The 12,342-nt window shown below is 37.0% G+C and overlaps 2 protein-coding genes across 3 annotated transcripts; both read right to left on the bottom strand.

Annotated features, from left to right (window-relative positions):
• Positions 1 to 925: 925 nt before the first annotated feature.
• Positions 926 to 5,973, bottom strand: LOC116116473 (probable chlorophyll(ide) b reductase NYC1, chloroplastic). Of its 2 annotated transcripts, XM_031402537.1 has the most exons (10): positions 5,497 to 5,971; positions 5,117 to 5,195; positions 4,845 to 4,980; positions 3,954 to 4,028; positions 3,639 to 3,834; positions 3,058 to 3,126; positions 2,415 to 2,554; positions 2,134 to 2,256; positions 1,756 to 1,948; positions 927 to 1,371 (listed from the first exon to the last, which is right to left on the bottom strand). In XM_031402537.1, exons 1-10 carry the CDS (start codon positions 5,839 to 5,841, stop codon positions 1,186 to 1,188), a joined length of 1,542 nt encoding a protein of 513 aa, XP_031258397.1. In that variant the 5' UTR covers positions 5,842 to 5,971; the 3' UTR covers positions 927 to 1,185. The 2 variants fall into 2 exon arrangements, with proteins under 2 accessions (XP_031258398.1, XP_031258397.1); XM_031402538.1 differs by lacking the exon at positions 3,954 to 4,028 and having other exon boundaries at positions 926 to 1,371; positions 5,497 to 5,973.
• Positions 5,974 to 9,725: 3,752 nt separating this feature from the next.
• On the bottom strand, positions 9,726 to 12,326 carry LOC116116467 (rhodanese-like domain-containing protein 4, chloroplastic). The gene is made up of 3 exons (XM_031402532.1): positions 12,282 to 12,326; positions 10,186 to 10,817; positions 9,726 to 9,955 (listed from the first exon to the last, which is right to left on the bottom strand). The coding sequence occupies exons 1-3, from the start codon at positions 12,324 to 12,326 to the stop codon at positions 9,952 to 9,954; spliced, it is 681 nt and encodes a 226-aa protein (XP_031258392.1). The 3' UTR covers positions 9,726 to 9,951.
• Positions 12,327 to 12,342: the final 16 nt, after the last annotated feature.

Below are 12,342 nucleotides of genomic sequence, written 5' to 3' on the forward strand. Positions count from 1 at the left end.
TTTCTCTGTTAAAAAAATAATAATATATTTTACATTTAAAAAGTAGATTGAATGACTTTTTCATTTAAAAAAAATTAGATATTTTTTAATATTTATGTAATCAAAATAATTAGTTTGTGGGTTGTAAAATGACGACAGTATCTGAAAAGTGAGAATTGTGGTTGACAGCAAATAAAAATAGAAGAAATGAATAATGTGAACGTGGGTAGCGTTATTCTTAGCCATCACCAGTAATGAGATGGTCACATGCCTTCTTCCATTCTCATAATCACTGCCATGACATTCGCCTGTCTTCTCTTTGAAACGCAAATATTCATCTCAATCTCAACCAATCCCAAATTATTAAACTTACCAAATCAACCCATCCTAGTCTTTCGATCCGCCTATAATTTCGCTTATTTACTTATATAAATATATCATACTACATATAATCTTTTCCTTTATTTTAGAAACTAATTTAGTAAGACCTTATAATTTTATAATATAATCTTACAGAAAACAAAAACAAAGGTCTAAGCCGTCCAATTATATGTTTTATTAATAAATTAGCCATGAACTCCTCACTAATAATAAATAAAAAATAGTATCGAAATCTGAACTAGTCTTATATGGTGAAGAATATTATAATTTTAGTAATTATAAATCTTTTTCACATTATTAATTCAGATTCCATAAAACGTTATTCTGATTTCTGGCCACGTTGCATTGAATTTGACGCCACTTGGCTCCCCACTCATTTTTCAAGGCTCAAATATCGCAGTCAATGCGCCCGGGTGCCAAAATATCTCAACTGCGCTTCAAACCAAAAAAAAATAAAGTGGATTGGGCCATGGGCCTTAGAGCCATGATGATATTGGATTGGGCAGCCCATATGGAGATGGCTAGTTGCAGTAAAGTTTGTCCAGACATGGAATGAAATGAAAATTGATTTCATTTACTATTTCATCAAGGCATTACATGTTACAAGCATTGGAGTAAAGAATTCTTGACTAACTAGAGTAGTGTTCTGTTTTGTATAATCAACCTAAAGCAGCAGCCACCTGAAGTAAGATATTAGGCAACTGCATATACTTACAAATGGTGTTTTAAGTCTCTAAACTCTAAAGTTGGAGGTGGAAAACCAAATACACCAGCCACCTAAAAGCATTGCTTTGATGTAGTTGTGAAGGGGGATGGGTAAGACTTTCAGGTGCCTGGGAATGTGCTGCTGGTGCTTGAGAGAATTATGAAGGCACAAACAACAGAAAGAGAGAACACTGATACCCAAGTGGTCTCTGTGTACATCTCCATTGCATCTGTGAATGAAAACTGAGTTCGATTCTCAGCCCAGTTCCGAAGTCTATCTGCTTCAGCAGCATATAATGCCCTCCCCTGGAAAAAAAAGAAAAAGAACAAGTTTGCTCCTTAGAAGATCTTTTACTACCAGGACTATAACGAAATTTAATATTTCTGTTTAACTTGATTTCCAACATCCATCATTGTCAATTCCTATCTAAAAAGGAGGCAAATCCGTAGAGAAAAAAATATGATTTCCCCTACAAATTTGTGTCAAGGATCGAATTATTAATTCATATAACGCAGTTGACAGTTAAAGCAAGTCAACTTGCCAGCTTAGAATGATATAAACAAGTCCATGAAGTTGAGATACCAGCAAGAAATCTCTTTGACAATGCCAGATAGATTCATCAACTGAAAATATAATCTGTTTTAGTCCTACAGCATCATATGATGTATTTTCCAAGAAAAGATTGCTACCTGGTCATCAAACCATCGACCTCGTCGCAACCATGCAGTGACTAAAGCAAGTAATATCCTAGGAGGGGTCAAGTAATTTATAGCCTTCCCTGAACCCTTTACAACCCGCATCCGAGGAACTAAAGTTCTAGCCACAGTTTCAGGATGCTCACAAATGATGTTAAACATTTGTTTGTTCCTTATGGTTGAGCCACTGCAGAAAAACCGTATTTTCGAAGTTACTGTCGGTTTTAAAAGCAAAGAATCATTTGCACAATAAACTAATTAATACAGACTGGTGCTTGAAAACTTAATCGAATACATGTGTGACCTGATGAACTCAACAAACATGAGTGGTAAAGAAATGCCTTTCAAAAATCAATAATGCGTGCAGGATACCTCAAGAGTAGATCTGTAAGGACCATGCCTGGAGATGCTGTGTGCACTCCAACTTTAGACCGCTTACACTCCTTCAAAAGTGATGCTTGAAGCTGCCTAAGACCACACTTAGTGGACCCATAGCTACAGGTTTGATAAAGTAGAAAAATCATTAATATGTCAAAAAAATCAAAATTCATGAGTTCAATAGCAATTACCAAAAAAAAAAAAAAAATTAAAATTTTTTGAGCCTATTCTTGCAAAAGTAGTAAACTCTAGAATTAAAAATTAACATAACTTACACAGCTGTGAGAGGAGTACTAGATCCCCCAGAACCTGCACCATCCATGTTAAATATGTGGCCCCCCTTGGTCTGTTTTAGCATCACACGCATGGCTTCTTGAGTGCAGAGGATAGATCCAACTAGGTTTGTTGAGACAATCTACCATAAAATAATCAGGTGTGAGCTAAAAATATACTAAGGTAAACTACCTCGATTAATCATGCATAGGTAATCACCGTGAAGTAAAATACATAAGAAAGAATCTGAGAACATGTTTTGAAGCATTGTATAGCAAACATGCATTAGATACACATATTTGTTCCACAGAGTCACATACGCACAAAGCTAACAGAGAAGAAACCACAAGGGGTTTCATTAAACTTGGATGAGATTGATTAGCCTATGGCCTATATTATTTATTTATTTTCCCGATAAAGGGATGGGTTAGTGCAAGGGTTTCAGACAGGCGATGATTAACATTCAGTCTAGGTAAAATAAATGGCAATTTAACGTCAATTGACGTTTCCAGCACTCAAGCAAACTTGACAGGTTTTGAAGAGGAAATCGTATTCACTTAAAATATACAAGGAAAAATGATTTTCAAAATGCCATGTCAAATATTAAAATCTAAAATTATCAGTCACAATAAATATATTCCATACCTGTTTAATATCTTCATCAGTAAACTGCAGTAAGGGTCTAAAACCTTTATTAGTGCCTGCGTTATTGATCTGCCAAATTGTTGAAAAATAAAGAGTAAATCAGGAGCCAAGAAAAAATTGTGAGACTCAAAGCCTTGAAATACAGAAGGAAGTCAAATACACTAATTACAACTGCAATTTGCATGTCACATTGAAAAAAATATATTAAATAATATGAACTAATGCTTGCAGATTAAAACAGATTGGGACAAAGTACAATCACTGGAGTCAAATCAGTATACCAATTAACTAGAAACCCAAAACTTCTGGAGATGAAAGTAAGTTCCTGAAGCTTGAGTAGTTAGTCAACAAGAACCAATGAAAGTAAGTTCCTGAAGCTTGAATAGTTAGTCAACAAGAACCAATAAATACTTTGTTTCTTTCTCATAGGAACAGAATAATATTTGCAGGATGACACTACAGCAGAAGCATAAAGATTGCGTGAAAGGGAGGAGAATGAGGTAGGGGAAACGTAATCAGTCTTGAAGCAGCTAGCAATTTGTGAAGAGTCTAAAATCAAGACAAAAGGCACAATCACTCACCCATAAGTCAACAGAGCCAAGTTCACTGACAGCAAAATTTGCCAATTTCTGCACATCAGCCGGTTGGCAAACATCACATGAAATGCCAACCACCTTGGAATGTGCTAGATTCTTCCGAGATGAGCCACCTACCGCTGTCATACATTCCTTCAGGTTCTCCTCAAGCTCTCTGACAGTTGACTCTACAGACTCAGGGCTGCTTTCACAATATTCAAGTGCGGATGATAAGTGATTAGAGATTATGGTTAATAACCACAGAATCAACTCAAAATCATGTTTCTATCAACTGCAAATTATAATGGTTTTCTATACAACCTGCGAGAAGCAACAACCACTCGATCTCCAGAAAGAAGAAATTCTCGAGCCAGTGCTTTCCCTAGTCCTCTTGTACTAAACCAGCCAGTTAAAACAAGCAACCAAAACATAAAAACATTAATTCTCCATCTTATCAATCAATATTCAAAATATCAATGGAAAATTATAACCGTATCCAACTTAAAGTTTTAAGTGTATCGCCAATAAGTCTGAGGAATAAATATTTTATGGTTTGAATACACTAAGATCCAATAATTTATTTGTTTAAGCACCAAGAATCAGATCAAACACATTGTTTTAACCTTGGTGTTCCACAGTTCTACAAAAAAATTACAATTTCAATTTGACTTGACCTTACCCTTTATCCATCCACGACCCAACAAGACGAAAAATGAAATGGCCATTTGAGAGGGGGTTAGCATAAAAATGGACAGGAGCACAAGAAACTAATAAGGGAATGGGGTTCTCCTAAATCTTCATCATGTATCGCTCTAATTCCTGATTTAATTAAATATTCTTTCCTTACCAAAAGGACATTATGTAAGATAAAGAAATGGCAAATCTATGGAATATGCTAAACATACTGAAATTTATCTTATAAAGAGTGATTAGGTATATTAATACAGAAATTCACATAGAATATGTCATTTCTTATTGATCTTAATATGCCACGCACAATAGCAAGTCAGCCAAGTCATTCAGTTGACGATTCTTAGCAGAACTTTTAGTGCATTTAGCACCTCCTAAAATCTGTTGGGTTTTCAAACATTTTTTTCCCCTTTTGGTGAAACCAATCGTCAAGCTTTACCAAATTATTAAAAAACCAATAAATAAATAACTAACAGCACATGAAAAAATATTGATACAGAGAAGAAGAAGAAGAAGAAGAACCTTCCAGTAATGACAACATTTCTTGGTCCAGCTCGACAGTGCTCATCAAGAACCATATTAGCACCTATCATAGTTCCAATAATAATTCCGCCAAGCCAGCTATACCAAGTCAATGTATTCATCTGGCTGTCTCCACCTTCATCAAAATTTGCAGACAAGTGATTGTCATTTTTTTATACCAGTGCTCTTATATATGTGTGTCGGTTTTCTTAAAAGAAATCGACTCACATCAATACACATATCCACACATTACAAAGTGCTTGTAAGCCAACCTGACAACAGAAAACCAACAGCAAGTATAACTCCAGTGCTCATCATTGTCACAATATATCTCCCAATTTGTATGGCAATCTGGTTCACAAGAGATGGGTAAAGTTAAAGCTGAGAAGCTTCGTGTCAATTAAATAAACAAGAACATATTGCTTCAACATCAAACCAAATTTCAACTCTCATGTTTCCTTACTTATGATGGCTCGGTGGTTATGTGAACGTTAGTGGAGTTAACAACCAAAATGCAAAGCTAAAATTATATATTTCATTTCTTTTAAAAACTCAATTAAGCTAAATAATCGAACTTCAAGTAAACATGCAAGTCAATAAACCGCTAAATCACACAAAAGAACATTAATTGGAAGTAGAAACACTAACTTACCGGATGAAAAACCCCCTCGACTTTAGCCACAGCTTTGCTATACTCATAATTTGACTGTGAATCAGACCCACTAACCCGAAAAATAACACCTTTTAAAGAACTCCAAAACCCATATTCCTTCTTCAATTTCATGTCATCTTCCTTTGTGTCTTTGTCTCCATTAACATCATCACTCTTAAAAGACCTGCACGGCTGCGCGTACAACCCATAACGGCCTCTGTGTAAATCTAAACCGGAGCGGTAAACAGCCGGTCTAAGGCTGGTTCTGTGGTGGTCCTTGAAACAGAAGAGGTCTGCGGTTTGTAATTGAGGGCATAAGTGAAGCTTGGTAAGTGTAACAGTCATAGTAGTAAAATATTAAGCTTAAACAGAGAGTTCATGTGAGTGTTTGATATTCCCAGTATTCTGGAAATGCTATTGATTGTGTTGGTAAATATAAGCAAATATAAAATATCTGTAAGAAAGAGTGGAGTTAGATTCGGTAGGAAATCTCGACGGGTGAAGAAACGTGACAACCACAAGTTAAAGCAACCTCATCTTTGCACACGTGGCTTTGTGTCGCTTTTGGAGAAGATGACGCTTTTACGCATCAGTTGAGTAATCTTCCTGTGTACTGCCAAGTACCAACTATTTTTGGATGTTCTTATTGTTTAACAAAATTTGATTAGCTTTACTTCGATTTGGGCGTTAAAACCGGTTCCCTGATCAGTGTTGAAGAATTAGTGCTCTTCGGAAGTCCATTATCACTCAGCCATGGATAAGTCGAGAGGATGGTATTACATAATACACATATAAAACAAACATACCAAACCGCCAGTTCCCCTTCATGAACAATACACCAAGCCATGACTACGAAAACAGGCTTTCATGTAACGCTAAGTTGGTAGAGTACTTAATGAACTTGAGATTAATTGGAAAAAAAAAAAAAAATTAAATTACGAAAACAGATATGTAAACTTTGGTAAATCACATAAAATTGGTGGTTTTTAATTTGTGGATTTTGTCATGTTGTCTCCAAATTATCAAGATAGCTTGGATTCATAAGGTAGTTTTTTAATTTTCTTGACAGCATCACCATTTGTCCATCCACGTTCACTCAAATTTTATTTATATAAACCAAGGGGAATATTAATTTCATCCATTAGGTTTGTTATAAATATATTTCACCCAATATAATTTGATACTGACAAAAACATCCAGACATTTACTAGACACCACTATCCCCTAACACAAATAAAATCCATAATCTTTCTAGGAGTAAACGAAAAATTCCCACCCAAGGTTTGATGAAATCCCAAGTTAGTATCTCAGGTTACATTTATTCCAAATTCTCACCTTTAAAATAACAGTGTTATCAATTTTTAGGGTTTAGAGGGTACAATTACCATAATGCAATTAACCATAAATTAATAAATTATGTTTTAATCCCTAAATTAGTAAAATTATAAACTTACCATTTTATCCTCAAATTATATCAAAAACACCCTTGGTCACTACACACCCTCGTTAGAAACAGCTCGACCTGGGCTGTTTTCAACAGCGTCGAACCCCTTGGTCACTCCATCACCTTCCCCGTAGTCCATCGTCCAAAACCCCTCTAGTTCCCGACTCATTGGCCCCTCCAATCGTCGGCGCTGTTAGGCTTCGTGTTTCGGTGTTCTTCGGCGGATTCCGGTTGATTCCAGCGGCAAAAATCCAATTGGACACCACCACTGCGACCACTGTCTCCAAATCTATAAAACCGCTATGTCCCTAGCAACCGTTTCGTCGCCATTCGCCAGCTAAGAGTTTGTGTTCATCGGCCCTTTTTTGGTGAAGTGGTGGACATCAAACGGTGAGCTGCCGTGGTTGGGAAGGTTAAGGGTTTTGTAGGGGATAATGCGAGAAGTCAAATGATGGTGGTGGTTGAGGTTTCGCCATTCAAGACGACCGACAACCGACAAAAACCAGTCATATGTCGCAGCTACAGTGGCCAGCGATCAGCAAGTGATGAGGGGTTGTGAAGGGTATGGCTTTGTAGAAGGGAGGACGGGGGTTCAAATGGTTGTGACAAGGGTGATTTTGGGTGGAAGAATTGCCATAAAAAAGGGCAAAAAATGTTTGGGACACCGTCTGCTAACGTGCATCGCCCATGTAAAATGACCAATTTACCCTTTTATCGTTACATCAAACATTTTTTCGTCACTTTAAGGGTGAAAATCTAGAATAAATGTAACATGGGGTACCAACTTGGGGTTTCATCAAACCTTGGGTGCGTTTGGTTCAATATTTCTACCCATATTCCCAATCCTATTCTCCAAATATTGTTTGGCACATTATTCCAGAAATATTACTATATTTTTTTAATTACTTTCGGACCCCTTAAACTTATTAATTTCATTAAATACCCCCCAAAAAAAGTTTAAAAATTAACAAAAACACCCCCATCAACCCATAATTGCCAGATTTTAGCAACCATCGTCGATGGTAGCCGGAATCTGTACAACGGCCTACACCACGATGGCCACTGGCTAATAGTTCATCGATCTAGCCCTTTCTGGCCATATCCACAGTGGATATGGCTGGAAAAGGCCAGATCTGGCCGTCGTTGATGGTTCTTGGCCATCGTTGACCGAAAACGACGGCCATATCTTTAGCCATCGCTGACGGCCAAAGATGGTCTTCTTTGGCCTTTTCCGGCCGTTGACGGCCACATTTGGCCGTAGATCTAGCATTTTCCGGGAAAATGTCATATCGACGCGTTACGACACAAATCCGATAGGTCATGTCGTAACGCAATTTTCTATCCAGATTCTGACGGTGGTAGCCGGAATCTGGCACTGCAGGTGGTGGGGGTGTTTTTGTCATTTTATATGTTGGGGTGTTTAATTAAACTAGTAAACCTAGGGGGGTTTTTTTATAAATTTTTAAATTTTACCTCGTACTACTCCCCTATTTAACTACCCAATATTATTCTCAAAATCCTATCCAAAATAATGAACCAAACGCACCCAAGGATATCCTTCGATATAAGAAGTAAAATCATAATTAATTAAAGAATCTAATAGATAAAAGAATATGAGTTGAAATATGCAATAAATATGGATAAAATATGGTCCAAATAAGGAAGAGGATCTCATATTCTCCTAAAATACTCCAATTCTCTTTCAACATGAGTGATATCTCAATATTCATTCGGAGAAGACTCGCACTTGAACACTCATCACTGTATTTAGCGTAAATCTTTTCCGTTACGTTCTTTTACAAAGATAGAAATAGGTGCTGCAGTCAAAGATCATCTTAGAGACAAGAAGTTAACAAATCGAAGACAAAATCGTGAAATTATAGTGTTGTTAAGGGCAAGACAACACTTTCCCAATTTGGAGCAAAATTTGGTCAACAAATATTGAGGATGAAGGTTAAAATGGTATTTTAATAGAACATTCTCTCTCAAGTGTTAATGTTCAATATTTATGCGTAAACGTAATTGGTTACTTCCAATTATAGATTGATTTGTAAGTATCAATGTATCATGTTGGCTGAAAGCCTGAAACCTTACCAAGGATAAACGGGGTAAAATGGTATTTCCCCTATGGTACTTATTATTATAAATGGAGGACATCCACCGAATGCCGGCGAATGGCCATGTTTTCGGCCTTATGACACATGGCAGAAGTTGCATCTCTTATTGACACATGCACTTGGGCCTGGCCCAGTAATTGATTAGCCCAATTGGGCGGTAGCCTACTAAATAGCCCCCAATTCTTTATAAATACACACATTCACTCGATTTGGGCTATTAGAGAAACGAGGGAAATAACACTCTAGCCCTTTACTCTTGTAATCCGTATCATACAACACTTATAAATAATCTCTTTATTAATTAGGAAAAAAATTTACTGGTTATTCCCCTGAAGATAAACATTTCCATTGTTTGGTGTCCAAGCTGGACCAGACCAACAAAGCTACGGACACCGAGAAACTTGCATCGAAATTGTATACCGGCCTACGTGTACCAGGTGCGTGAATTTTTTATCAATTTTTTTTTAGTGAACGGCCATCCATCAAATTTGGACGGCCGTTCACTCACATGGACTCCCATCCATACTATATGGACGGGGGTCTATATACTAGGGACGGCCGTCCCCATTTAAAGGACGCCTATCTCTGAATAAAATACAATAAAAAAATTTGTTAAACATTAGGGACGACCGTCCATCCATTATGGACGGGCGTCCGCAAATAAGGGACGCCCGTCCTTAATCAAAATATGAAAATAAAAAAAAAATAAAAACTTTAGGGATGGCCGTCCAACTCATGTTTGTATGCCAGTCTCTTACGTTTGGACGGGCGTCTCCATTCTTAAAAAAAAAAATTCTAAACCTCTTCTTTTTCGTCTTCATTCCCCATCTCCTCTCTTCTGTCCACTTTACGTTTCCAGCAGATAATCCATAACATGGAAAGCAATCATCAACATTAACTGCAGATTATATAGGCACACTCTGTCAACTACAAAATTTACAATCTTTATACAAACGGTTTTGCCATTATTATGTGATTGTCTCATTGTCTATTTTAATCTATTTAATTTATTTTGAATTTGTATGTTTTTGTAGCAGTTTACGTGTAATGAAATTATATGTGAAGTACTACTCAATCATTGGAGCATGCATTATTCGAAATTTAAGGAGATAAATACCGTCCACTTACTTGTCTAGGATGAACAATGTAGTATTTTCTGGGTCCTTGAACTTCAAAGACAGCTTCTTCAAGAACCCTGGCTTATCTTCACCTTTGTAAACAATTGATACAGGCTTCTTACCCAAACCTCGGACATCATGACTACCCACTTGCCTAAACTCTGGTGGAGGTCTTATATCCAGCAACTGGGCACTCCCATCTTCACCTATCTTTGCATAAGCAGTTTTTGCAGACTCAACACCCCATGGTTTAGGCTTCTTTAGAACCAGAGACAAAATCAATGGAACTGCCAAAATGGTAACGCCACCAGTTATAATTGCAGGATTATCAGTTCCAAAACTGATAACGCTATCAAGAATCCCACTTACATCAACATCGGATGTGGAAGAACTTGTTGACTGCTGCAGTGCTTCTTCATATGTTAAAGCTTTAGCTAAACCAGTATCAAGAACTGCAGATACTAGCACTAAACCCCCATGAACGCTCCTTGTTAAAGACTCTCGAGAAGTTGAGAGTTTGGATAAAGAAGTTGTGGATAGAGATTGGATCTTTCTGGGTTCTGTTCTTCTTTCACAAAGAACTGATATAGGATGTTGACAGAGCTGGCCTATATAATCTGCAGTTAATGTTGATGATTGCTTCTATATTATGGATTATCTGCTGGAAGCGTAAAGTGGACAAGAAGAAGAGAGGAGATGGGGAATGAAGACAGAAGAAAAAAAAAGGAGATAGGGAATGAAGACGAAAAAGAAGAGGTTTAGAATTTTTTTTTTTTTAAAGTATGGACGGGCGTCCATTCCGGTCCAAACGTAAAGGATTAGCATCCATTCTTAATGGACACCAGTCCAAACATAAGGGACAACCGTCCCCAAGGTTTTTTTTTTTAATTTTATTTTTATATTTTGATTAAGGACGGGCGTCCCTTATTTGCGGACGTCCGTCCAAAATAAAAGGACGCCTGTCCATAATTGATGAACGACTGTCCCTAATGTTTAACAAATTTTTTTATTATATTTTATTCAGGGGCGAGCGTCCTTTAAATGGGGATGACTGTCCCTGGTATATGGACCCCCGTTCATATAGTATGGACGGGAGTATAGACGAGGGTCCATGTGAGTGAACGACCGTCCAAATTTGATGGATGGCCGTTCACTAGAAAAAAATTGATAAAAAATTCACTCGTCTCGTACACGTAGACCGGTACACAATTTCGGAGCAAGTTTTTTGATGTCTGTAGCTTTGTTGGGACCGGACACTCTGTTACCCAAAAAAAAAAAAATATTTACTGTTGATATAAAAGGGAGTTTATTGACATATTTGTTTTAATAGGAGGGATTGGGCATGTTGGTTGATAATTGTAAGACGAAGGGTGATTATAGCAAGTAGCGTTATGAAACTTGTAGGGTCCGTTTGGTTCATTATTCTGATAGTTTTTAGAATAATATTTTGAAAAAAGTTAAATTGTGTGGGTATTACGATGTATAATTTAAAAATTAACAAAAATACCCCTTATGTTTGTTTATTTACTAAACACCCCTATAATAAAATATTAAAAGTTAACAAAAATACTCCCAACTTACTCATTAAATACGGATAGTCGACCACCACCGTCGAAGGGTGGCTGGAGTCGCTGTATCGGCTCATGACCGGATCTTGCTAGTCGTACGTCGATATGCCTTTTTCGGCCAGATCTACGGTGGATCTGGCCGAAAAAGGCCATATCTACGACTATATATGGCCATTGACAGCCAAATCTGGTCGTATTTGGTCATCAACGACGACCAAAGATACAGCCGTCGTTGATGGTTAATAACGACTATATCTTAGCTGTAGATCTAGCTAGAAAAAGCTAAATCGGCATACTACCGACCAGATTCAATTGATAGTTGACTATTATACCAGATTTCGGCCAACTTTCGACAGTAGTGGCCAGAATTTGGTAAATGTGGGTTGTTAGGGTATTTCTTAAAAAAATTTTTAAGGTTGTTTAGTTATATAGAGGGTTTAAAAGAAATTAAATAATTTAGAATAATATTTTAAAAATAAGTAAATCAAACACAAATTTTTTGTTTAAACCAAACGGAGCCGCAGTGTGTGTATAATACAGCAGACAACAGCTCATTATCCGCAAATGGCAAATGGAAACACATGCTCAATATTCTTCCA

Source organism: Pistacia vera, unplaced genomic scaffold (assembly GCF_008641045.1).
Source record: "Pistacia vera cultivar Batoury unplaced genomic scaffold, PisVer_v2 Contig777, whole genome shotgun sequence".
Lineage (NCBI taxonomy): Eukaryota > Viridiplantae > Streptophyta > Magnoliopsida > Sapindales > Anacardiaceae > Pistacia > Pistacia vera.

Coding starts and splice junctions, on each gene's coding strand:
- LOC116116467 (XM_031402532.1), bottom strand. CDS start 12,326: ATGTGTTTCCATTTGCCATTTGCGGATAATGAGCTGTTGTCTGCT. Junction 10,818..12,281: donor ATAATGAGCTGTTGTCTGCT/GTATTATACACA, acceptor TCCATAATATAG/AAGCAATCATCAACATTAAC.
- LOC116116473 (XM_031402537.1), bottom strand. CDS start 5,841: ATGACTGTTACACTTACCAAGCTTCACTTATGCCCTCAATTACAAACC. Junction 4,981..5,116: donor TGTTGGTTTTCTGTTGTCAG/GTTGGCTTACAA, acceptor ATTTTGATGAAG/GTGGAGACAGCCAGATGAAT. Junction 3,127..3,638: donor TTGGCTCTGTTGACTTATGG/GTGAGTGATTGT, acceptor ACAATTTGGCAG/ATCAATAACGCAGGCACTAA.